The sequence below is a fragment of the Phytophthora infestans genome, genomic scaffold (genome assembly GCF_000142945.1).
Source record: "Phytophthora infestans T30-4 supercont1.30 genomic scaffold, whole genome shotgun sequence".
Taxonomy (NCBI): Eukaryota; Oomycota; class Peronosporomycetes; order Peronosporales; family Peronosporaceae; genus Phytophthora; species Phytophthora infestans.
Genome location: NW_003303729.1, coordinates 1,937,902 through 1,964,321, shown reverse-complemented (window position 1 = coordinate 1,964,321; position 26,420 = coordinate 1,937,902). Strand labels below are relative to the sequence as shown.

Genomic DNA, 26,420 nt, shown 5'->3' with positions numbered 1-26,420 from the left:
GACCATCACTCTGGACGATTATGCATTCCAAAACCTCTCGGTCTATCTCGTCAGTCTCTAATTCGCGCCACAGGTGACAACGGCTCTAGATCTCACTTTTAATCGCGACGCTTGGGATGGCGCGTTCTAAGCAGGAGGAACGTAAGCCACTGCTGCAGGGCGTGACGGTCGTGCACGATGGCGCCGCGTCTGGCAAGCACACGGCTACATGGATGCCCGTGGACACGCCCGGGTTGGGCGACCGCTACCCGTCGCAGCAATCTGGCTGTCTGGGCAACGTCTTCTTCTCGTGGGTCACGCCACTCATGAAGCTGGGCAACGAACGTCCGCTGGAGAGCGACGATCTGTTCCAATTGGACCCGCACAACCGCGCCGCGAACGTATCTAAGAAGTTCGCGGACGCTTGGGAGCAGCAGACGCGCTCTGGCAAACCCAGTCTCGAATGGGCATTGAGCAAGGCGTTCGGCTTCAAGTTCATAGTCGCCGGCTTCCTCAAGCTCATCCACGACTCGCTACAGTTCGTCGGACCTATGGTTATTAAGGATATCATCGCGTACCTGAGCGATCCGACGGCGCCGTTGTCCGAGGGACTCACGTACGCCGCTGTCATCTTCGCGGCGGGCGTGGTGCAGTCCTTTGCACTGCGTCAATACTTCTTCTACTGCTACGAGACAGGTCTGCAGCTCCGCAGTGCCATCGTCACGGCCGTGTTCGAGACGTCGTTGCTGCTATCGGCGGCGGCGCGTCAGCAACGCACGTCCGGAGAGATCACGAACCTCATGTCTATCGACGCCCAGCGTCTACAGGACATGACGCCGTACCTGCACGCTGTGTGGTACGCGGCGTTCCAGATCGTCGTATCTTGTGTCTTGCTGTGGCAACAGATCGGCGTGGCGACGTTCGCCGGCGTGGCCGTGATCTTGCTGGTCATTCCGTTGATGACTCTCATCTCGAAGGTCATGCGCAAACTACAACAGCGTCTGATGCAGGTCAAGGACGAACGTATCAAGATCTGCGTCGAGGTGTTGTCGGGTATTAAGGTGGTGAAGCTGAAGGCGTGGGAGAACTCGTTCGGCCAGCGCGTCATGAAGTTTCGCGACGAGGAGTTGGCGCGTCTGCGCACGTACGTGTTCGCGCGTAGTGGGTCGAACACGATCTTCAGCTTCGTGCCGTCGCTAGTGACGGTGGTGTCCTTCAGCGCGTACGTGCTGCTGGGCCACACACTGGATGTGGGCACGGCACTGACGAGTCTGGCTCTGTTCAACATCCTGCGCTTCCCGTTGTTCATGTTGCCGCAAGTACTGAACAACGTGGTGGAGGCGAGCGTGAGTTTCGACCGTCTGCGCAGCTACTTTCTGGCCAAGGAGCGCACGAAGGTGGGCGAGGGCGACTTAACAGAGGTAGGCATCTCGGTCCGAGGTGCAGACTTCAAGTGGGACGCTGCACCACCGGCTGACAAGGAGAAGATTAACGAGAAGAAGGAGGAGGAAGAGGAGGCTCTGGTGACGCCAGTGGCTGAAGGACCGACGCTGCGTCATGTCGACTTCTCGGCCAAGAACGGAGAGCTGCACGCCATTGTGGGTCACGTGGGTAGTGGCAAGTCGACGCTGCTGGCCGGTATCCTGGGCGACGCTCGTTGCAGTGCCGGCTCAGTGGCGATTCGAGGCAAAGTGGCGTACGTCTCGCAGCAGCCATTCATCCAGAACGCGACGGTGCGCGACAACATCACGTTCGGACTGCCGTTCGACGCCGAAAAGTACGAGGAGGCTTTGCGCGTGAGTTCCCTGAAGAGACCTTCGTATCTTGACTGCTGGAGACCGCACGGAGATCGGTGAAAAGGGCATCAACCTTAGTGGCGGCCAACGCACTCGTGTGGCTATCGCTCGCGCTGTGTATCAGGACGCCGACATTTACCTGCTCGACGACATCCTGTCGGCAGTGGACAGTCATGTGGGCGCTGACATCTTCAACGAGTGCATCAAGAAGACACTGAAGGACAAGCTGGTGGTGTTGGTGACGCACTCGCTGAGCTTCGTGAGCCAGTGCGACCAGATCGCTGTGATCGCCGACGGCAGGATCGCAGAGCACGGATCGTACAAGAAGCTGATGGCGACGAAGAACTTGCTGGCTCAGATGGTGTCGAACTACGTGGAGAGTGAGCAGGAAGAGGACGAGGAGAACTCGACGTCGGCTGAGAGTGTGGAGGACGCTATGGATGATTGCGGTGATGAGGAAGAGTTGGCGATCACGGGACGTCGGAAGTCCAGTGAGAGTCGCATGCACCGCCGTTCTCGCGTGTCCACACGGAGCGACGACAGCCAGGCTGGTGTTGATGATGAAGGTCAGTTGATGGTGGAGGAGGATCGCTCTGTGGGGGACGTGTCGTGGTCGGTCTACCGTGTGTGGATCAACGCGTTCGGTGGCATGTGCGCTGCCTTTCTGGTTGTTTTTGGGTTCTTCGCGGCTCAGGGACTGACTCTGCTGTCGACCGTGTGGATCTCGTACTGGTCGGAGCAGGCGGAGAAGTACCCGGACTCTCAGATGTACTACGTGTACGTCTACATGCTGATCAACTTGGCGTATGCAGTGGTGCTGTTTGTCCGTGTGATGCTGCTGTACGTGGGCTCACTGCACGCCAGTCGTCTGCTGTTCAACAAGCTGCTGAGCCAGATCCTACGCGCGCCCACTTCTTTCTTTGACACGACACCACTTGGTCGCATTGTGAACCGCATGTCTAAGGACATCTACACTCTGGATGAAGCCATTCCCGGCACGGTAGTGGGTCTGCTCAACACCATCGTCGCCGTCGCCATCACTCTGGTCACCATCTCATACATCACGCCAATGTTCATGGCCATCCTGCTACCGGTTCTTGTCGGATACTACACGTCGCAGAGATATTTCATCAAGACGTCACGGGAGCTGCAGCGTCTGGACTCGATCAGTCGTTCCCCAATCTTCGCGCTGCTGTCAGAGACACTCGACGGCTTGTCGACCATCCGGGCGTTCGGTGTGGAGACCAGCTTCATCGGCCACAACAACTACCTACTGGACAAGAACCAGCGCGCGTACTTCCTCAACTTCACGATCAACTGCTGGCTGGCACTGCGTCTCGAGTTCGTTGGCACGTGTATCGCTGCTGCTGCGGCTTTATCTGCTGTTCTGGCGCACGGTACGAATGCTGCGGATGGGACTGCGTTCGCTGGTCTGGTTGGCGTGTCTTTGACGTACGCGTTCACGGTCACTCAGTCGCTCAACTGGACGGTACGTATGATCAGTCAGCTGCAGACTCAGATGGTGTCTGTGGAGCGTATTCAGACGTACACAGAGATGCCGACGGAGGCGGGTCTAGTCAGCACTGCAGTTGAGAAGCCACCGCTTGACTGGCCTATGGCTGGAGCCATCAGCTTCAAGCGCGTTGATCTACGGTACCGTCCTGGCCTCCCGCGTGTGCTTCGTGGACTCACGTTCAGTGTGAACGCGAAGGAGAAGGTCGGCATTGTCGGTCGTACGGGTGCCGGTAAGAGCAGCTTGATCGTGGGTCTCATGCGTCTTGTAGAGCTGGACGCAGGCTCCATCACGATTGACGGCGTGGACATCAGCAAGATCGGCCTGCACGACTTGCGTTCCAACATTGCGATCATCCCTCAGGACCCCGTGTTGTTCTCCGGCACGGTGCGTTCAAACCTGGACCCGTTCGACCAGTTCTCGGACGACCAGATCTGGACGTCTGTGAAGCGCGCGTCGTTGCAGAAGGCCATCACGTCGCTGGACGACGTCGTGGACGAGAAGGGCTCGAACTTCAGTGTGGGTGAACGTCAACTGCTGTCCATTGCTCGGGCGCTGCTGAAGCGGTCGAAGGTGATTTTGATGGACGAGGCCACTGCGTCCATCGACCCCGAGACGGATCGCCAGATCCAGCAGAGTATCCGAGAGGAATTCCGGGACTGCACAACGCTGACCATCGCGCACCGTATCAACACGATCTTGGACTCGGACCGCATTTTAGTCATGGAGAAGGGATCAGTGGCCGAGTTCGGGTCTCCGGCAGAGCTGCAGCGCAAACCGGACGGCATTTTCAAGTCGCTCGTGGACGCGTGGCGTCAGAATAGCGAAGACAAGAAAAACTAAAGCGGTAGTAAGGAAAAATAAAAAATAGTTGCATGCATCATTGTTTCTGCTATTCTTTGATTTCATGATTCGTTCCAGTTTACATGTATTGTTCACCGCGTACTCGGGAATGAGTAGCGATATTTTCAGTTTAAAAGCTGGGATGTCTACTGTATGCATTCATTTCACCAACGCCCGCTGTGTTGCCTTGTGAATTTCACGTCGAGTTCATAAACCGAAAGGACGTGACTATTGTACCCGTTGCGTAAAGCTTTGCTCTCTTTTTCGTATATTATACTGAAAAAATCACGCGATCAGTGCAAGCGAGATTTGGTATCAACTCAGCTGTCTATATCCCATCAACATTTTTTTTTCGTGGAGTCCGTATCATGATGACGTCCATTTACATGTCAAATCCATGGCCATGGGTTCCATCGGTTTCTTTACTTCTTTTGTTTTTTTTATGTATTGTCCAATGGTGTCGCGTCCCAACAGGCTCATTTCGAGATTCGCTGCCAAGACCGCAAAGGACCGAAATGCTGACAATCGACCGCATGACCGATAAACTCTCGTCCAGCATTGCGATCGCTGCACTTAGTGGCCTCGTCGTGCTGCCGCTGGCGTGGCGCTTGCTGGTCGCTTATGACAATAAGACTCAACGCGGTTCTCGCAAGGTGGTGCGTCCTTCCACGACTAAATCGTTGCTGGGCAACACACTGGATGTCATTGGCAATGTTCCCATACGACACGACTGGATTACCGGTTTGTGCTTGGAAGCAAAGGGGGAGCCTGTGCTGCTTCAGTCTCTTGGAACTCCAGACATGACGCTACTTTCGACTCCTCAGGCTTTCGAAGATGTGCTCAAGAACCAGTTCGACAACTTCCCCAAAGGACCCAAGAAGGCCGAGTATCTGCGCGAACTACTGGGAGAAGGTATTTTTGCAGTGGACCATGAAAAATGGTACCGTCAGCGTAAAACAGCCAGCAACTTGTTTACAATGAGATCTCTTCGAGATTCCATGACGAGTACGATTCAGCGTCACTTGGTCGTCTTGGAGCAGATCTTCCACCGGGCAGCGGAGACCAACGATACGGTGGATATGTTCCGGCTTCTCAATCGTTTTACTATGGAGGCATTCACGGAGATCGGCTTTGGGGTGCACATGAACTGTCTGGATGCTGAGAAGGAGCACCCGTTCCAGACTGCTTTTGATCGAAGTCAACAGTTGTTTATACTGCGCTTTGTGAGACCGAGTTGGTTCTGGAAACTTCAGCGTTTCTTGGGCGTAGGAGCAGAGGGTCAAGTGAAAAAGGACATGGAGGTAATCAACTCGACCATCTTCGACATCGTAGCCCAGACACTTGAACACCGTGCGAAGGGAACGCAAGACGATAAAGGAGGCAAAGACATTGTGTCACTGTTCTTAGACGATCTGAATCGATCGGGAGATGCAGACGAGAGCAGCTTTGACCCGACGTATCTCCGAGACATCGTTATTAACTTTATCATCGCTGGTCGTGACACTACAGCACAAGCGCTGAGTTGGTTCTTCTATTGCCTCAGTAAGAACCCCGAAGCGGAGACCAAGATCCGCGAAGAGGTGGCTGCAAAGCTGCCTAAGTTGTTAAACGGACAATGCAGTCCGTCGATGGACGAACTGGGTGAGCTCGTGTATGTGGAGGCTGCATTGAGGGAGACACTGCGTTTGTATCCTTCTGTCCCCATCGTCAGTAAGGAAGCAGTTCACGATACGGTGCTGTCTGACGGCACGTTCATTGGAGCTGGAACGCTTGCTGGTTTGCCCATGTATGCACTAGGACGGATGCCGCATGTGTGGGGCCCCGATGCTGCCGAGTTTAAGCCGGAACGGTGGATCGAGGCAGGTAAATTGATCTCCGTCTCGGCTTACCAATTCGTGGCCTTCAATGCTGGTCCGCGTCTGTGTCTTGGCAAGAACCTCGCGATGCTCGAGATGAAGCTGATAGTAGCGTCTTTACTGAGCAATATCACGTCGAGTTGGAGAATCCAGAGACGTGACGTACGCCATCTCGTTCACACTTCCCGTGAAAGGACAACTCAACGCCAAGATCTCTGCAGTTTAGGCAAATTGCGATACTTCGTAGTTCCTTACAGGCAAGGGAAAAATATTTGCATCGAATTCTTGGATTACCCCTTAAGTAGTTTACAAGTATTAATACAGTACATTGCAGTTAGCTTCTTTAAAGGTCAATTAACTCCAAAATCGGTGAAGTTATATAGGGATATTATCACCTAGTAATACATATTCTTAAAATATCATCTAGTATCTAATAATTTCCAATTTCTTAAATTAATATTAAAGCGCTATGTTGAAACTGAGCTACTATTGATATTTAATATCGAAAATAGTACAATTTCTATCAAAAATATTGTATAGTTTTTGGTACCATCAGCCCCTATTCTCAAGTGCAACTGAGTACATTGCAATTGGCGGGGATCATGCAATCGGGCATTGTAATTTAGAATTAAAACACAGACGACCGATCCTCTCTGCATTAATATTGCCAATTGTAATTCCCTCCACATTAAGTGGTCGACAGTCTCCCGATGACCGCTTGCTTACAAACTTAAGATAAACTGACCTCAATCCTCTATACTAGTATGTTGCGGTTGACAAAACATATATTGTTATTCAGAGGTGCTTAAATATTGATTTGGTCCGCTCTGTTAAGGTCGACTAGTTGTGACATCTGATGTTTGCCTCTTGATTTTCCTGCAAAAAGAGGTGCTAAATGTTAAGATCGAATCGCATTGCATATAAAATAATAGAAATGCGTTTTTTTTGCCGACCAGCCGACCCATTTTGAGTCTAACTGTCGAATGCGGACCGAACGATGCGACTTTGAAGTCAGAGCTTCCAACAGTATGGCTGCTTGTGCTTTAGGATGTTTCTAACTATTTGGATCTGACGTTGCTCCAAAATCCAATCCAAAACGACGGCTACAATTGCGGCGTGTTTGTGTTCGCAATGGCTTGGTGCTTCATGGGCGATAAAGAGGACGATTTCAGGGAAATTCGTGGGATCGGACGCCATGATGCACTTGCTTTTCGCATTCGGGTCTTGTGGCACTTACTATTAATAGCGTCGCCTCACGTCACGATAACAGCGACCGACGTTCCAAAAGACCAAGATGCGCGAATATAAAAACGACGTTTGCACGTACGTTTAAGATTTGCAACCGGAGACCAACTTGGTATCACGTTGATACTATATCTTTTTCTTTTCTGCTTCTAGATCAACGAACTTGTTGTCAAGCCGCTTCAGCTTCAGAAAAAGGGGTCTTGTAAATATGTTTGTACCCATTCTGAGCGTACATGGGCTTCTTTTCAAGCTCATGGACTTTGATACTGATCCGCAACGCATCTACATCATGACCCGTCGGATGCGCATAGACAACAACGTCTCGTCGTACGTCAATAGCTTGGCGAGCTAATCTAACGTTCGCCGTCCACGTCGATCTGCTCGTACGTGTTTGTCACCACAACGTTATGGGTAGCGTATATACCGACAAACCACAGCATGTCCATCGTGTCTTCCAAGCCTCAGCTGCAGAGCCCATGACTACATTGATTTTCCTTCGCAAACTCCTTATATTTAAAGCGCCGCGGGATACTATCATGTTGCGAATTTTCACGTAATACCGGATAATCAAAGATCCGTATTTTGTTGCCGTAGATACTGGACGGTGTACGACTTCAGCGTAGTAATTGCTCTTTTAGTTTCTCCCCCCATTCGTAAATATGCTGGGAAAATGAGTTAGCTACATCGCGTTTTGAGTTCTTCAAAGTAATGCACCTGCATCAATGGGTCGTACACCACGGTTGTCAGCGTTTTAAGGCCGACCACCACAAGCGTCCAGTGTGAGCTTCCGACATTACACGAGTACTGTTTCTTGGTGGGTCAAACACTGCCACCGCTAACTTCGTTTTATGTATGCTAGGCCGCAGCACCACCGGAAAATATTTAAATAGGATCGCTAGAAGATCTGCATTAACAGAGTAAGCTGCTAAAGTAGCACAGCGCACTGATGTGCCTTCATGCCAGTCATCAACCGTTCTTTCCACAACTACTCTGAGTTCGTTAATTGTTTTTGGTGCTTCCACGCCTGCGAAGCGTATGATGCGAGCGGGGTTTTAGATGTAGGCGAATCGTCAGTTGCTTAAAGCGCCGTGGTGGTGTCGAAACACGTTGTAGGTTGCAGTTAGAGACAATGGACCTATCTGTAGCACCTTCTCTTAGGCATTCGCTTTAGCCTGAAAGCCAGTCAATTTTAAAGGTTTCTCTTCACAATTGGGATCACAATCCGCAATATTGGCGACAAAGGAGGGGGGGGTATGGTGCTACTACCAGGATCGAAATCTCGCAAAGAAGAAGAAAATTTAGCATAGACATTTTCTAAAGATGCTACATGGTAAAGAAAGTGATGAGAAGCCAAATCTAGCATGGTATCAATATCCGGCTGAAGTAGCGCCATGATAATATTGTATTTTTCACATCTGCCGCACCACAGAATCGTTGGCGGCAAGTTCAACTTATAGCATCTTGTCCGTCACGGATGCCTTTCTTTGACGTCGACCAGCACAGCTTCCGTTACCATCCTCCAACAAACATTTTCCAGACTTGCGAGCTTCGTCAGCTTAGCAGCATGCATGCTTACGAGTGAAGCAGCGGCAACTAGGTTCCAACGGCTGTCGAGAGTATCCGATGACACCTTGTCGTGCTTTTTAAACGTCAAGAACCGCATAGATCACGTGTCAACAAGAAATATGAGTAGACTTGAGGAACAAACAGCTGCATCGCCCTCGCAACTCCACCAGGGACGACCTGAGAGATTTTTTCGCGACAATCGCTATATCGCCCGTGCGATGAGAAAAACAGTATCTATTTCTTGCGATACAAACTTCCAGTATTGCGCCGCAATGAGCTGATAGACCAATGGGCTAACCACATTCGAGAAACCACAAATTGGAAATGGTTTCAGCCTCTCTGAACGCCGTAAAATACTCACATGAAATTAATTGCAATCTCAACTCTTGCAATCGAGCTCTCTGGTACATAAATACGCCCCAAAACACCTGTCCAATGTGCTCGATACGTTCACCGGCGTTTTAATTTGTTTCCAGGTGGCTTCCAACCGATTGCTCGCCGTGTTACCACAGATCTAGTAATTGCATCGAACATATTCGGCCCACATTCCCCGACAACTAACTCAAATATTATGGATGTACGTGGTAAATGCTGGTGATACGACACTGCAGTCCGGTCCCACGCTAAATTAAAACAGCTGTTTGTCTTTGCATACGCCACATGATATCAAGCTCACATCGCAGACTCGGCACAGTATCAAACGTTTTATCTGCCAGCTTTTTCTGGACGGCTACTATGGCATGAAATTGACATAGTATAACCTGTTTAAAAAACTTGTTAGTCGCACAATGATCACTCGCGAGCAAACAACGCCTACCTTGGCTGTATTGAAAGAATCGCTTAGCACACGCCACTCAGTAAAGTCCATGTCAATCACGAACGTTTCTACGATATGTTCTTCGGTCGAGTCCCGAAAAAACTTAAAACATAAATTGAGGGTTGGTTTCTGCCGGTTTGCAATTACCATATCGCAAACAGAGGCGCCTTTACCACTGGCTGTTGTACACATGAACGCACCTATAAACATACGCATTAAGTGTAATCCAAACAATATCCTAGCTAGTTTTTTCAGTTACCTAAGAGGAAGCGAGGATTGTTTGAGCTGTGAGTCCATTCAGCTAACAAAGACTCACCCCATCGGTTTGGACCGCGCTGATAAATGCGACACCAAAAACAAAGTCGTCCTCGTCGCGAAAAAAAGGCAGAATATTCTGGAAGCTCGCCAAACGCATTAGCCAGTGACGTCATCCGGTTATTTACTGAAGCCCCCCCCCCGACCGAAGCGAGAGAAGGGCTGGCCCCCTGCGAAGTGACGTCGCTAACCCCTCAGGCGAGTTCCAACGCGCGAGTGCTTGCCCAGTTAAGATACGACTAGTAGCTTACTTCATGTAGCATGCGTTGGTAAAACAAACTTTTTAAAATTGGAGCATAAAATTTAGAACATTTATCGTCTAGAATACTTGAAGTTCACGAAGATGTTAAAATCTCAATACTAGTTTCTGGAAATATTGCTTGCAGTAGTACACAAAGATGCTAAAAAAGTTATACTATTTTTAGAGTTCTAGCTATTTAGCTATTAAAATGGTCAATACTGTAGACCATGTGTACATCCGGACACCCCAAAATTATATGCAAACAAAAAACCGTGTCAGAAAAAGAGGATTTTTTTTCTCGTATACAAATTGCAAATCTTCCTGCTTGGTTCATTACTGCTCTTGCCCGTCAAGAAAATGCTGAACGACATCATCCGCGTCGCTGACGGTCTCTTCAACCGCGTGAAGACGCTCTAACTGTTGAATTACGATATTCTGAGGGACGTCAGCCGAGGAAGATGCCTTGGACTCTATTTTCTCTCTATCCTTGATCCAGTCGTAAATTCTCTTCCTCTTCGACTCTCGTTTGGGCTTGGTGAGATGGCTGTAGAACTTATTTAGAGTAGCAGGCATGCCGTGATCTCGAACGTAGTTTATTATGTCGAGCTTTTTACTAAAACTTTCACAGTCACGTGTATGACCATTGTCACGGCGTCCGCTGCTGCCAGGTGCTCGCTTCCGCCCTCGTGTCATGCTGGAAAAACTCGCTGTGAGTGCCCGACAAGACGCTTTTCTGTGCTAAAATCGCACTATCCGTTACGATGGGTTGGGTAAAAATAAGTCTGTCCGGTTGAACAAATGCACTTCAGTGTGATGGATACATTGCTGTGATTGGTCAGAGGGTGTGTCCGGATGAACAAAACGTCCGGATGTACACATGGTCTACAGTACTTCAATACGAAGACTTTTTTAGCTTCTACTCCACAGTGAAGAAACATATAGTTATTGGAGCCTAAAAGAATTAAAGAATAGATTCGAAAATACATCTTGTTCTGGCCAAAAACGCTTGCTCTCTACGATTTATATAAGTACAAAATCGATACTTGTGTACTATATACTCCAGTGTCTTATGTTACAACGAGTTTTACCGAGACCAAGTAAAGTAAGTCAGTGTCTTATATGTCCAAAGCGATTTACAGAAACCAAGTAAGGTCAGCTGTATGATAGTGGCTATTACAACGAATAAGCTATCAGTTCTTGTCCACATTTTTTATAAGGCAAAACAGTAGTCGCAGGTCCAACATAGCCTACTGTATTGCCGAGATGCTCTGTGTAAAAACTCGAATATCTTTTTAACTGCTGTAGGACGGACTTCTCATAATACTATTCTGGATTCTGCAGAATAAGCCTTTCCGCTGGATATTATTCAGCAAACTTGGATTCCACATACGTATTATGCGCATATTAAAGTTTGTATTGGCTAGTTAGGGGTAGATAGACAAGGACTTTTATAATCAGTAGCTTGTTTAATTTTGATGGGATAAAGTTAATGCGGGCGGTCTTAGCCAATATTAGGTTTCGAAGGAACAAACTGCTCCTTGCTTTCCATTTTCTACTTGCTGTAATATTGAGCACACCAGCACAAGGCGCTTTTGTGTAATTGCTTCCCCTGAACCCTCTTCGACGAGCCATATCGCGCGTCATTTCGTGTTAAACACCTTTCTATACGGATAACATCTTTTTTTAGCGGAAAAGGTACTTATTTTAAAGCAGGTGCGCGTGTCTCGCACTCCAACTGTTATTTTTAATAAAATTAAATATCGTGAGAAATTTCGGTTCAGCGTGTTACCCCCTGCGATAAGTACGGTCCTCTGAGAAACGGTTGGCCACATTTGCGGCCAAAACACTTAATTCCAAAGGGTTACAGCTCTACCCAAATAACACATGTGTTCTGTCATTTTAGAATCCGGTAGTCTACAAGTGCAACCACTACAGGCAGCCTTATCCTCACTTTCCAACTTGCCATCAATTAGCGAAGGGGTGATGGCCTGAGAGCGTCACATTCAACCCCCTGTAATGCACTGTGGAGTTTAAGAGGGCGCGTGGTGTGGTATTAGTGGGCAGCTGCATAAGCAACCTCTGTGGTTATTAGCCGCAATGGAGTAGCTGCCTATTCCTTTTTAGCTGCACGGAGTCTGATTACATCCATTTTGACGGCAAGGTGGAAAGTCAAGCATAGTAAAAGCCGAAAGCAATATCTATTGACTTAATAAGCTAATCGCTAGCAAACTTCGCTGAACGTAGCCGTCTACAAAGCAAAAGAAGGCGGATCATCTGAATCATACTGGGTTTCGCGCTAAAACGCAGAAAGACGAGCACTGTACGGTGCAGGGCGGGATCACAGCTGCTACCGCATTCGTTACTGACGCTGGGCCCTTGCACGTTGCGTACGGACCCATCGCCGATTGACTGGTACCTAGAAAGACCCATATCACGGGCTCGCATAGGCATTACATCAACGTGAAAGCTGCACAAAGTCGATCAAAACCGTCGAATCAGTTCTCGCTCCACTTGAAGGTCGCGTAAGTTGCTTTCCACACTGTGCCCATGCGACCAAAGATGTTGTCTACGAGAACGCGATCCGCTAAAACAGCTCTATTGCGTGCAATGTCGTCTTGATCGGGGGCGCCACCCGGAGGCTACTTCTTAAGCTGAATCGTACGTAGCACTCGTCCAGCACCCTGGTCACCAAACCTGCCCTCATTTGATGGGACTGTGTCGGCTCATCCGCTTTTTCAGAAGCCGAGCCGTCTTCCTTGCGTAGCATCTGGCGATGAATGGAAAGTCGGTCGAGCATCATCGCCAGGTCGAGCAATGATCCGGGACTTGGGATAAAACGTCGATAGCAGCACCAGATGGGGCGACAGAGCACTCAATATTGAAGTCATACCGTTTGTGCTTGGCCGAGAATGAAACCTGCTGTTCCGTAAATCGACCGCTTGGTCAATATGTTGATTGGAACTTGACGTCAGTAGCGTATAGGAAATGGGGGTAGTTGGCGAAGGTGTTGCCAGCGTCCATATGATATGATATTTTGTCACGCTTCACAAGCTGGGCGTACAAGACGGGCTCTAACGTCCGCATGACGCGATACACCATTTCTCCAGTGTGGATATGCCGATGTTGAAGTCGATAGCATGCTTCTGCCATGTATCGAGGTACTTCAGCACGGCCAGCGTGATGAACAATACGCCTATCCCCAATACAGACGGCTTGTGTCCTCGCCCTTGCGTCCACGCAATCGTTTCAGCAGGCTTAACCAGGGGATATTTATCAGGAGTAACCTCAACATCAACAAATGTTGCAGTAAACACCTCAAGTTTAGTTTTAGCCAATACGTAATCAACAAAGCAAAGTCGATTTTTTAAGTCAGGCGGTAGTCGCACCGGGCAAGCGGTTGAGGGCAACCAAAGGAAGTTCAGCCATAGTAAGCGCGTCGCCAAGCTCCGCATGCACTGGACAGTAGAATCGCACCGGCAAGCCCGTTATGTAGAGATAAGCTCTCTGCTTTTTGATAGTCTCGCGCCCATAATGGACAAGCAGTAGCAGTGCCGGCTGCAATCAGCACCGCGGCCAAGAATGAAGCGGCAGTCGATGCCGAATATCTACTCGGGATTGCAGATGTACTCGGAGGCGTAGCAGAAGCCAAACCCGCGGAGGATACTGCAAGGATCTCAATGCTACTACAGCGATACTGCGTGTACATTACGAAAAATTCCATCATTAACATAATTCACGCGTACGGATATTATATATCTTTTTATTAAAGTTTTATAATTTTATTGTTCGTCTCCGATATACAGTAATATCCATCCTTGCGGAACTCCACATGCGGTATACGGGGAGGTATTGACCACATATTCACCAGCTACTATCCCTTCATCAACCGATTCTACATCGCCTGGCGTGTTCGTACAACGACGTGAGTTATGCCCGGGTACCCCGCAGGTGCTGCAAGTGTATTGCGATCTAGATTTTGTTGTGGGGCCTAAAATCGACTCACCAATCTCAGTCAGCATATTGCTCACAGTTGAGGCCTGGTCAGGCTCTGTGGAAGGTGGAGGTCTAGTATAAGGAACCTCCCCGTTGCTAAGATATCGTTTTGCGTAGTTTTGACGATCCTTCTTAGGCTTGAGAGGACCTACAGCACGTCCGGCTTGGCGATAGGGTGGTGGGGGATGCATCGCTACATCCGAGTCCAGCTCGGACTCAATCAGCAAGAAAATTGAAACATCTTTGAAGGCCCTGTGAAATGAGGAGATCGTGTACGCGCGATGGAAAGTTCGTAGAAGCTCTTCTCTAATGCTTAAACTTCTGTTGACACATTTCTCCTTGAAGATGGCTGCAATTAAGTGCCGACATGGCATCATCTGCATCTCTCTCACTGGACAGCGAGAACACTGTTGACTTTCCAAATTTACGCGGTAGAATTGAGATCCACGGATGATGTGTGACGAAGTCTCCATTTGAGACGCGTAGTATTCCTCAGCGAGATAACTCTGCGGTGGTGATCTTATCAATTTTAGCATGGTAGACTTTCGTAGCTCTTCGTCGAACACCTTTTTGGCGTAAGGGGTCACGTCGTGTTTTGCAGTTTGCCAAGTACTAGAAATACGTCCACTGCTGTTAACAGCTATCATTACCCGAGAGCAAAAACGAATAGACGCAGCAGGAACTTGACTGCTTCGTAAACTATTCCAGAGTAGGGCATTGTTTTCACCTTCTGCACCGCTAGTCGTGCGAACGCCACACAATGGCTTTGGAGATCCGTATGAAGGGGTTTTGCTCCAATGCTTTTTAATGTAAGCAATGTCGTCTTCATCATGGCTAAAGTTACCGAACCGAGACCAGCTTGTGGGATGGATCTTGCGCAGGTAGTCGTCTATATATTCCTCTTTAGCGGAGCGAGCGTGAAAGGGAACAGGAAATTCTTTTCGAATCTCTCTGAGTACTGACTCGTACCCACGGCGGGAATTACAAGCTTGTAACTTAAAAACAAATGGTTGAACTCGTTTAATGTCAGGATCAATGATCTTAAAGCGATGGCAGACATTAAATACGATGTGGAGCGCACAGAACTTTAGGTGTATCTGAAGGCCAAGCTGGGATAGTAACATTTGCGCTTCTAACTGAAGGCCACGGTCTGTGAACAGCGCGACGTCGGCCAAACTCACCCCTGCCGCAATACAGTTTGATAAAAACCAGGCGAAATTCCACTTCGTTTCCTTTGAAACAAAGCCTGCTGCGATGAGCACATTTCCTTTGTTTCCATCTTTACCAATCAAAGTCAGACAAACTCCATTATACTGAGGGTGCTTCATGTGAGTTCCATCGATCTCATACACAGGCAGCAAATTGTTTAAACGAGAAATGACAGAACCGATCGCAATAAATCCTCGATAAAATCGACACTTATTGTCCATTTGGCAGCAAACTCGCGATCCAGAATTCAAAACTGCAAACTTTTTCAGAAACGCGACTAGGGTGTCATAACCAGCTTGTTTTTCTGCTAGCGATGTACGAGCCAATATTTCTGCTGATATCGCACGATAGACGGTAGCCGCCTGATCGCTTAAATCGACGTGGTTTATAGCTTTCACAGACTCGACTACTCGCAGTCGAGAGGTCTCGCGTCCAGGAACGATAGCAGCCTGAAAACCACTTAGACCTCTAACTTGACTAACAGACAGCACGGGTACAGCATCACATACATCACGATGCTGTAAATGCATTCCACTAACGAACCAGGCACCTGGGGGAATTGAGCTGAGTTTCGATTTTTTTTTGTTTTGACCTCGCCGCAATCCCAATTTTACAAACCATGGGCAATCTTGACCTGTGCATTTCCAGAGTTTGGAGGATCCAGTGTACGACTCTAGAGAGATCGATTTCCTGTCGTTAAGCGCAACGTCTTTTAAAAAGAGGCCTGCGTCCTCTGCAGATTGAAAATCGTCATGCAGTGTGACATCGGTAAGACCATGTCGCTCCAAAGATTAAGCAGACATATGTAGAGATAATGAGTAGGCCTAACAAGGCGCATACCGAGCACATTAGCAGCAATACGATTTTATGATTACATATTTTCCAGCGAGCTTACCACTTGAATCCAGGGGGGGGGAATGGAGGATAGAACTCGTCTTTTTTTGTTTTGGCCTCAAGCCGTTTTCTTTCGTGGCGTATTTATATACATGTTCTAATTGGCTAAAACTAAACTTGAGGTGTTTACTGCAACATTTGTTGATGTTGAGGTTACTCCTGATAAATATCCTTAACCAGGGCCCCGAGAGCATCCAGCTCGGGGGCAAAAAAAAGGTCATGGCCTTGAGGGTGTCACAGCCATCCCGAAGCAGTGTACTCGGTAAGGAAAGGGGACTCCGAATCCGACGCTTCTTCTTCGACGTGATGAGCAAAATCGACGAAGTTTTCGTGGCTCGCAACAAGATTGCAGATCTTATCCTGCTACTTGCCATGAAACTGCTCGACGCCTTGGGTTGCGGCGCCGGGCATCTTGATTTGTTTTTAATCAAAAGCGAGGTAGGCTCTCTTGATGTTGTCTGTCTGGTCACCTTGAGAAGAATAGGCTACGATTTCGTGATTTTTGTATACTTTATAGAGAATACGGTCTCGCACTTGTTACACAATTTTTTTTAGTTACTACTTTATAATAGAAATGTGATTATTTCTGATACAAGCTGGGTGCATTGAAAAAGATCCGTAAATATCGCATCTAGAATTATCGAGGCTCAGAAACTGTATTGTTTGCGCCATTCATTGGTATTCACGGTACATAAACAAAACTCGCGAATAATCTACTTTTCAAGCCTGTGGTCTATTGGATACCGTATCGCACTTTTAGACTCCGACTACAATGGCTGGGTAAGGTTTCAGGAATTTACACATCTCTCAAATGAAATAGCACCCTTTCATATTTAATAATTATTTGTTGTCATAATATGTTTGGTACAAAACGAGCAGTGATAGAAAATCGCAATGATACCGTTTAATTCAGGAGGGTGGTTTACCTACAGAACCCTCCCAACACGGGAGGCGGCTAAAATGAAGTCCGACACAAGGCATTGACGAACGTGCGTGTGCGCGTACGCACGTGGGGGGGGGGCATCACGGTCTATTAAACTGTACACGGCAGCATATGCTGATCAACAATATCAGTTTCAACCGGACCGATTTGACTATCTAGTAGATCTATCTCTGCAAGTCGCTCTGCTAAGCTGTTACACTTGCTGGCAAGCTCAGAATCCAAGGGGCTCTCTGCTACAACACAAGATAACCCATTCGCAATTGTAGCTGAGCTCGTACATCCACAAGCACTTAAAACCCACCCAATCACTTTCTTGCGGTCGGGAGGTGTCAGCTTAAAGGCATGACCGCTCGCTTCGTTCAGCTGCCTCTGCAGGTCGTCTACCCGTGCACGCCTGATATGCTGCTTGAATGGTTTGTTCCAGCTGGCATCAGCCGGCTGACAGACGCAAGTATACCCTTCATGAGTACTACGTTCAGCTCCTTCACGCACTCGACATCCTCGTTAGTCCAATGGGCTGAGAAGTCGTCCCACAAAACTACCACAGGCTTTGACATGTCAGGGCGGTCCCAAAACTGGTAATGCAAGAATGTAAGCGATATCGCGGTTGTCCACCACCCGCTGGAGTTGCCGTATATCTGCAGGCCGAAGGCGTCTTGTAGTCCCTAAATATCTTTCCACAAACGCTTTTCAAAACCGTGGCGCTGCCGAGTACTGATAGCAGACATGACAGTGTTTTTGGATGGAATGGTTTTGAGAACCAAGAAGAGAGTTTGTTTTCTCCCCATGAGAGCTTCCTAGATGCAATATTTATCACAACCACTCGAGCGAATCCACACTGTCATTCTGCCTTTCTCCTGAATAGTAGACGTCGGGATATTTACCGAAGAAGATTGGCGTTTGGTCGACGTTATAGATCATATCAATGTAAAAAGCCTTCACTTTAGCCAGCACTTCGACCCGACAGCTCTTTGCCACTGTCGATGCATCGCTTGGGTAGATTTGACCTTGTCGAGCCTTCGCTCGGAAGATGAGATGGTGGCGACGCAAATATCCGCCTTTTTACGGGTCTATAGTTTTATACAAGCCATGAGGAATACCACGCTCGGTTGCCACTCGCAGGGCTCATAGACGGAGCATTGCTGACGACACCGGAGCGCCTTCCTCCCACTTGTTATTCACCCATCTGACGAGGTCTATTTCAGCGTCCGCGCCTAAAGAGGTGCTCAGCCCAAGCTGGATCCCACGACTCGATGCCCCTGTCACCATCTCACACATGGTGACCAGCTTGCCCTTCTTCTTGACCCACAGATAGATGCTCTTTCGTTTTGTGTCCCTCAAGCGCTGGAAAGAAGGTATTCAGTGTATCTTGGATCCCCGTGCTTTCGTACGTGTTAACGACGGCGAGTCGGAACTCGTAGTGTGCTTGTGCTCACGCTGCTTCCTGCCGCCACCATCGCGCTTTGGCTTTCGGCCACGAGGCATTTTCAAATGTGAGATCTAAACTGAAGCATGACGGTCGGCTGAATGGCTGGTTCTCTTAAGTTCTCGGGAACAACATATATATTTTGGCTGTTCTAATTGTGGTGATTTGACGTTGTCGGAAACAACATATAGATATTGGCTGTTCTACTTGGTGTGATTTGATTGGATAAAATTTTAAGTCGGAATATACATGCTGTCGGAATTTACAATCTTCAAGCGAAAGCAGAAATATACTTTTGTCCAAATTCAAATATTGAGAAGTAAATTTTAAAATAAACCATCTGGGATTTGTAAACACCGATTTCGAATTCAGTTTTTACGATGTTAAAGTCAGAATTACGTAGACATGACAGTAACAATGGATTCCTTGTGAAGTTTTACGTAGAGATTAGTTATAAACAATCGCAAGCATGAGCCCACTGGATAGATATTTTCTTTGGAGACATCGTTCTCGGCCCCACCCGATAAAGAAGACGGCGTATTTTAACCGTTATTCGCAAATCGCACTTAGGATTGTAAGTAACATCAGGTTCGACGTAGATAAAGCCCAAATATTGGAGCTAAACGCATTTGTGTCCACCGACAAGCACCTCAGCTTACTTCCAAGCAGCCTATCACCGCTAGTCGGGTCTGGCGCATCATGAAGAATATCTCTCTCGCAGACTTTGAAGCCAGGACCTACTACCACAAACGCGCGCTTTCAGTGATTGAAGTTTTTCCATCTCTTCGATCAGCTGGCGTAGTTTTTTCTTTCTTAAATTTTTTCTCGCTTCGAATCGTCACCTGAATGCAGGGAACCCGAAAAAATAATATGCGTTAAAATTAATCCCAATTTTTTAATTTTATTATTTATTTATGGCTGCCAGCAACGGGAACAGCCCCAATTTTGAGTAAGGTCTAGTCAAGTTACAGCGTGGGGACGCGCTGAACGTCGCGGAAAAATTAGCCTGCGCTGAATTTAGGTCGCCTGATCTCGAACGGTCGTCTTCAAGAGCCGCCGAAGAGCGTTCTATTGTGAGAGCGGCGTTCAAGAAACGCAATTGCGCACTACGTCGACGTCGCGTACATCCCGCCAACGTCTATCGAGTGTGAGCGCTTCTTCTCTCTCGCTAAGCTGGTGTTGTCTGATCTACGGAAGCGAATGTCTCCAGCCAGGCTCGAGATGATAATGTTTCTGAACTACAATCGTGACTTACGAAGTTTTGCAAATAATTGAATTATTAATTTTCTCAGCTCACATCGATGTATTAATCTAAGTATTGCATTTTCGGGTTCCCTGCCTGAATGTAAGCCACGACTGTCTCGGAATCTTCACTTCCGCATCGGAACGCATTACGCGTGGTGAAATTCTAGTCCCAATAGTCTGTGACGGTCAATGGTCGGATTGAGTCACGACTATTTCGGTCGCTAAAAAACATTACGACGGATTTTATTGATCTTTCCGAATTGTAGAGACTAGCTCTTATAAACACCTTTTTTATTGAAAAAACCACCTATGAAAATTCAGTCGACGGCTGCGAAAGTGTCGGCGTGGCGGATCCTTCCTAACATGCAGAAGCCAGTAAAGCGTCGTCGCGAATACGCATTCAGGAATTCCTTGGAGAAAAGTGGAACAGAATCCAAATTGGACACCAGGGTGCTTACCCTGTCGAACGACTCGAAAGTTTCGACTACTATTGCAAAACGACTTCCTGGACCCGAGTCGTTGTGGTCTATGTGATCACACCAATTCCTACGTTGCTAACAGTACTTCTGCTAGAATATCTCCCTCTTCAGTCGCCTTCCGAACGCGGGTCTGCCAACTGGGTGTTCTGGAACCCATTGACGTTAACGACAGCCGTAATGGGGTGTGCCGGAATGTCCAAACTCGTCACGCCCGTCCCTGATCTGGACCCTACATTCTTAAGGAGACAACTTGTCGCTTGGAGTACCAGTGCAGCCTACGCGGGGACTGCTTTCATTGCGGCAGTGGTAATTGGGTTTCCGATTCCTCTGATGTGGTATGTTGGAGGGTTCGTCGTCGGAATATACGCCTAGGTGATTATGGTACTTGGTTTTGGGCGATAATCATTTGTGAACACGTCCGTCACACTGCAACAATCTGTTCCATACTTTGCTGCATTCATGACGCTGTGCAATATTTATCCACTGTACAAGATTCTTTACGGATTTGTTTTCAAGCAAATCCGAGTAATTCTTGCCGTTCTAATGCTGCCCATTTGGAGGTATGCTGCAAAACATTTCATGGTACGGTGCACACGAGGGCTAGAAGATTTTATGGCACAAATCTTTGTGTGACAGTCGACGTTTTCAGCGCACTTTTCGTCTCCGCTTGCATATCTACCACATCATTAAGGCCCTCTTCATGCTTTTCATTGCAGCAGATATCGGTCTTGCGTTTTGGGATGTTCGATCGAATGCGAACACGGTTCTACAACTTCTTCAAGATCGGCATGAATTTATTCTGCGTTTCAAGGGATAAATGTAAATAGCTGTTATTAAGAACTCAAGTGAAAGTACTTCCAGCCAGGGCTCGGAAAAAAATATTATGTGCAATTGTATTGACGGAATAATGGATTATTGGGAAACTGATCTTTCCGTAAAATATGCAATTGTGCCCGTAATAATTATATTGAATTTTTACCCAACGTAAAAAGCAACAGAGAGTAAAGTAGTGGTTGTCAAGCATGCAATCAAAACGAATGGTTTGTGTGAGTTTGCCGAAGGCATCAGGCTGAGCTTTCGTGCCTCTCATTTCTCATTTCGCCAGTGCCATGTCAACTTCTCGCGCCATCTCCAGCTTTTTCTTCACGGACTGCGGCAACGGGCAGTTTTCCTGCAAGCAGTGCGGCAAGGCTCGCAAGCAGACGCCGGGGACTGGCTACACAAATCTCATCAACCACCTCGCAACGAGCCACCCCGGCTACAAGAAGACTTACGACGAGAGCCAGCGATCGTTCGGCCAGTCCCTCAAAGCACACGGCTTCATTGACCCGCGCACTATGAAGATCTTCAAGTGGATGGAGTGGGTTCTCGTCCGGAACATGCCCCTGAGTGATGTGGACGACGCCATGACGCGTGCGCTGGCTGCAATCAAGCCAGTGTCTTCGAAGACGTTGGTCAAGTACATGCGTCACGTGGCGGGCAAGGTGGGAACGCGTATTGCGGCAGACATGGGCAACCAGTTTGGCCTCATGTTTGACGGCTGGACTTCAGGGACCTACCATTTCATCGCTATCTACGGTGTCTTCACGAAGGACGGGGCGCTACACGAAGTTTTGCTCGGGCTGTCTTCTGCCGAGCACGGCCAGACCGCTGATGCTCACATCGACATGATTGATGCGGTGCTGGATGTCTACAAGAAGGATCGAAGTATGGTCCTGTTCATGGTTGCTGACAACTGCCCTACAAACCAAGCCGTCGCTACGCGCATGGGAGTACCGCTCGTAGGATGCGCAAGTCATCGCTTCAACCTCGCTGTCGGCCGGTACCTTGAAGACTACAAGCCGCTGATCGACCAAGTCCAAACGCTGTGTATTCAGCTGCGGCACGCCAACAATGCAGCGGACCTAGCTCGGTTTACGAAGTACAAGCCGCTGAAGGCAAACGCTACGCGCTGGTCATCCACTACCAGATGCTGGCTCGCTATGTGGAGATCCGGGACGCTATCAAAATGGTGACAGCTGTGGAGGACCTCCTACCCCGACCAAGCACCCATCGGCAGATTGTCCAGCTTGTCACTAAGCTTGAGGCGCTAGACAGCGTCTGTGTCAAGCTACAGGCCGAAGAAGGTAACCTTGCCGATGTGCGACTCCTTTTCGACGCTGTCATTTCCAAGTACCCAGGGACGGCACACCACCTTAGTGCATCGGCTCGAATTGTCCACTCGCCGGCCTTTGAGAATGCAATTGTCAAGCTGCTGTCGGATCGACCGTTAAGCGCCGATGAAGAAGAAGCTGTGGCTCGTTTTGCTGGCCCTGCTGATCGCGAACCAGCAGCACCGAACACGAAGAAGAAAACAGATTCCGCGACGGAAACGCTTCGTCAAGCGAAGAGATCTCGCCGAACCGCTGGAACCAAGTACATTGACGTGCTACAAAAGGTTCCTCCAACCAGCAATCGCTGTGAGCGCCTCTTCTCGCAGTGCAAGTTGGTGCTCAACCCTCTACGCTCCAGCCTGTTGCCAGCTAACTTCGAGATGTTGGTGTTCTTACGCGCTAACCGTGAGCTCTGGGACTTCACTTCTCTGTTGGGGTTCCATGAGTCGGCCGATGAAGACGCAGAGTAGATGAAAGTCACTTAAGAAGGATAACCTCTTATTAATGATAATATGTCTTATCATTAAATATAGCAGGTATAAAACTTTCAGATACAAAACCCATATCCGCTGGTGGACTGCCTGCCGTCGCCGGCGCATTTTTGTTTGCTAGAGTACCCTAAGCCCGGACAAAAGTCCCGGTGGTAGCCACCAGCTTCTCTTACAGGTGTGGGCCTTGAACCCTGTGCAGTGGATTGGTAGGGTCATCCCAAACCACTGCACCGCTCTGACCCTACCAATTCCTGACAATAATTGCAGTACTTATTATTGTTTTTATCGATACGGAATAACGGATTATTTTTTCTAAATCCAATACAATATTTTATTTAATTTTCCGAGCTCTGCCTCACTTCGGAGTCCACATGGGGTGTCTTGATCCAAAGGAAAAACACCCATTCCAGAAGGCGTTCGATCGTGCTCAACGAGCTCTTCGATTCCGCTTCACACGACCAGGTTTGCTCTGGAAAACTCAACGTTGGTTGGGTTTGGGTATCGAGGGGCAACTTCGACGCGACATTGATGCGATCGACAGCAATTTGTTCGAAATTGTAGAGCAGGCCTTGGCACAACGAGCAAAACTCGGTAAAGGGGAAGAGAAGACATCGTGTCTCTTATTCTTGACCGAGTTAGCAATTCGCCAGACGCGGAAGAACGCCAGTTTGGCCCGTAGTACTTACGTACTATCATTGTGACCTTCCTCATTGCTGGGCGGGACACCACCGCTCAAGCTCTTAGCTGGTTCTTTTTCAACCTTTCGAAGAATCCTCGAGTGAATCCTGCTATTCGATAGGGGATCATGGACAATTTACCAAAAATTGGCGTGGAAAGAGTTGACGCCACCCCTTCAATGCAGGATGTGAGCCAGCTCGTGTAATTTGAAGCTGCGTTGAAGGAGATGCTGTGGCTTCACCCTTCTGTCCCTGTTGAACCAAAGCAAACACTGGAAGAGACGACGCTTTCCGATGGAGCTTTTATTCCCGCTGGTTCGGCCATCGGTTTAGCAACTTACGCTATGGGCTGCATAACGCAGCTGACGCCGAAGCGTTCAGGCCCGAGTAGTGAATGACTCCCGCACCGGCAAACTGCTCACTATCTCGGCTTACAAGTTCGCGTCGTTCAATGCTGGGCCTCGTTATTTCTCGGTATGTATGAGCTTGGCCATGCTTGAGATGAAGCCGGTTAGCGTTGGACTGCTAAGCAGGTTTCGCATTGAGGTACTGAACCAGGAGGGTGTCACGTACGACTTGTCATGTAATTTACATCATGTTAAGGTCTCTCGCCATATCCAACCTGCTCGTGCTAAATATTCCAAACTTAGGAAGCTTTTGCCGTCATGAACTCATAAGTACACACAAGCGAAGGGTAAGACGGAATTTGCTCCTTTAATCCGTCCGTTACTTGCATTCCATATTCTTTAAAAAAATCCGAGCTCCAGGACAGCTCCCAAGCATTGGACCCGAGTACGAGAGGCTAACAGCTCTGCTGCATGAAGATTTGATTAAGCTTACTCTATTCCTGCTTTGTTACATTTTTGTTAAAATGAAGCCGTGATGGTTGCCAAGTGAAAATAAAATGTGTTTGGACACTTCGACTCAACCTATTTTAGGAAAGCTTGGTAGGTAGGTGGACTCGAGCTTGTTTTTTTAGCATAACACTCCTAGCACTGCGCTACTAGTAACTGCGTTAGTGGAGCTCTGTCACTAGGTAGATAGATTACAATAGCACGTGGTAAGAGGTCTCTTGGCGACATGCCACACTCGACTACACTAAGTGCTGATGAGCTCGAGCGCATGAGAGCGAGCGTGTCTCCCCCAGCTCAAAGCGATCGCGAAGCCAGACGCCAGGCAATCAAACTCAAGTCGGAACAACGAACAGCAAAATGGCCGAACACCCTGGAGGCCTTGCGCATGAAAAAGGATCGATGGAAAAAAGACAAGGAGGAGCGTCTGGAGGAAGAACGACAGAAGATCGACGAGGAGGAGATGCGACTTCAACGAGAAGCGCAAACAAAGCAAATTGAACGCGCCAACTGGCTGCTCTACGAACAGACCGACCGCATGAAAACACTTCGAAGCAAGCAGCTCCTAGCCGATGTGGTTCATGTGAGTATTTCGACTGAAGTTTAAATACTATTTTTCTCTTGAAAAAATTAACTTGCTGTTGTTATTGTCGGATAGCATCGCACGCTCCAGCTTGAAGACAAGCGAATGCTCAAGGACCAGGACGACTTGACCAATTACCACTATGACCAGCAGGTTGTTGCCCAGGTAATCGAAGGTGAAGCCGAGGAACAACGTCAGAGAAAGAAGCGACTGGAAGAAAACGCTCGACTCGCAGCTATCCAGAAGCAACAGCTCGAAGAATACAAGCAACGTTACATTAGCGAGCTCCGCGAGGTACGAATGCGTCGACGATAACCCTCGTACCTGTCTATGTTCTAACGTCGGTAGTATGCACAGGAAAAACGAGAAGGTGAGCTGATGAAGCAGCAGGCAGAACAGGAATATCTGGACGAAAAGGAGAAAGATCGGCAACGGAAGCTGCGTCTAAAGCAAGCTAGTGAAGATACGCAGCTGGCAAATCAACGTTTACAAGTTCATAGAGAGATGCAGAAGGAGAAGGAGCGTATGGAAGATTTGAAACGCGAAGAAGGAGAGCGTAAAAAGCAGCTACGCGATGCTAAGCGTATGGATCTACAGCGACAGAAGAAAGAAAATGCCCAAGCGCGCAAGCAGCGCATGATTGATCTCGCCGCTAACAACCTCGTGAAGCTGGAGCTAAAGAACGAGGAACGGCTTGAGAACCAGAGTAACGAGGTGCGTGTCAAGGAAGATAGACTGCTGAAAGAGCGCGCAGATCGACGTGCAGTCGAGCAGGAGGCGATTGCACGTAGTCGACGGTATCAACTCGACTGCAAGCAACGCGAGAAAGAGCGTGAGACAGAAGAGGCGCTGGAATGCGTCATCCAGTGGGAGCAATTCGGCAAGCGTATCGAGATGCAGTCCAAGCAAGAGGAACAGGAACGTCGACTGGAAGACCTTCGCCTTGCAGTGGGACAGAAGCAACAAGCCGATTCCAGACGCCAAATGCTTAAGGATGGACGTGCCACTCAATTACTAGACGACCAAGCTGCGCGTCGTGTTCTGGACCACGAGGATGATCGGTTTAAGGCTGTGGCACAACGGGCGCTAGAAGAGGCTCGAGAACGTGGCCTGACCAACGTGTTCCCTATACAAAAAGCGATGGTGGAGAAGCGTATCGATTTGCTACCTGCGTCAGGCTTCCGCATCTAACTGTAGTGATTCCCCTGATTTTACGAAGTATATGAACGCATTTTAACCTTTTTGCCTGTTCATCAAATAAGGAGCTAGCCTACTCGTGATAACGTATAAGATGGTAAGTTGCTG

The 26,420-nt window shown here is 48.4% G+C and overlaps 4 protein-coding genes across 4 annotated transcripts; 3 read left to right on the top strand and 1 right to left on the bottom strand.

Annotated features, from left to right (window-relative positions):
* Positions 1-116: 116 nt before the first annotated feature.
* PITG_14014 (ATP-binding Cassette (ABC) Superfamily) lies at positions 117-4,131 on the top strand (the record flags this gene model as incomplete). Its single annotated transcript, XM_002899619.1, has 2 exons — positions 117-1,775; positions 1,840-4,131. 2 exons carry the CDS (start codon positions 117-119, stop codon positions 4,129-4,131), a joined length of 3,951 nt encoding a protein of 1,316 aa, XP_002899665.1.
* Positions 4,132-4,646: 515 nt separating this feature from the next.
* PITG_14013 (cytochrome P450, putative) lies at positions 4,647-6,213 on the top strand (the record flags this gene model as incomplete). Its single annotated transcript, XM_002899618.1, has 2 exons — positions 4,647-6,100; positions 6,141-6,213. 2 exons carry the CDS (start codon positions 4,647-4,649, stop codon positions 6,211-6,213), a joined length of 1,527 nt encoding a protein of 508 aa, XP_002899664.1.
* Positions 6,214-17,290: 11,077 nt separating this feature from the next.
* PITG_14012 (uncharacterized protein) lies at positions 17,291-18,695 on the bottom strand (the record flags this gene model as incomplete). The annotated part of the gene is made up of 5 exons (XM_002899617.1): positions 17,291-17,297; positions 17,512-17,604; positions 17,703-17,748; positions 18,095-18,268; positions 18,602-18,695. 5 exons carry the CDS (start codon positions 18,693-18,695, stop codon positions 17,291-17,293), a joined length of 414 nt encoding a protein of 137 aa, XP_002899663.1.
* Positions 18,696-24,761: 6,066 nt separating this feature from the next.
* Positions 24,762-26,306, top strand: PITG_14010 (uncharacterized protein; the record flags this gene model as incomplete). Its single annotated transcript, XM_002899616.1, has 3 exons — positions 24,762-25,115; positions 25,191-25,409; positions 25,473-26,306. The coding sequence occupies 3 exons, from the start codon at positions 24,762-24,764 to the stop codon at positions 26,304-26,306; spliced, it is 1,407 nt and encodes a 468-aa protein (XP_002899662.1).
* Positions 26,307-26,420: the final 114 nt, after the last annotated feature.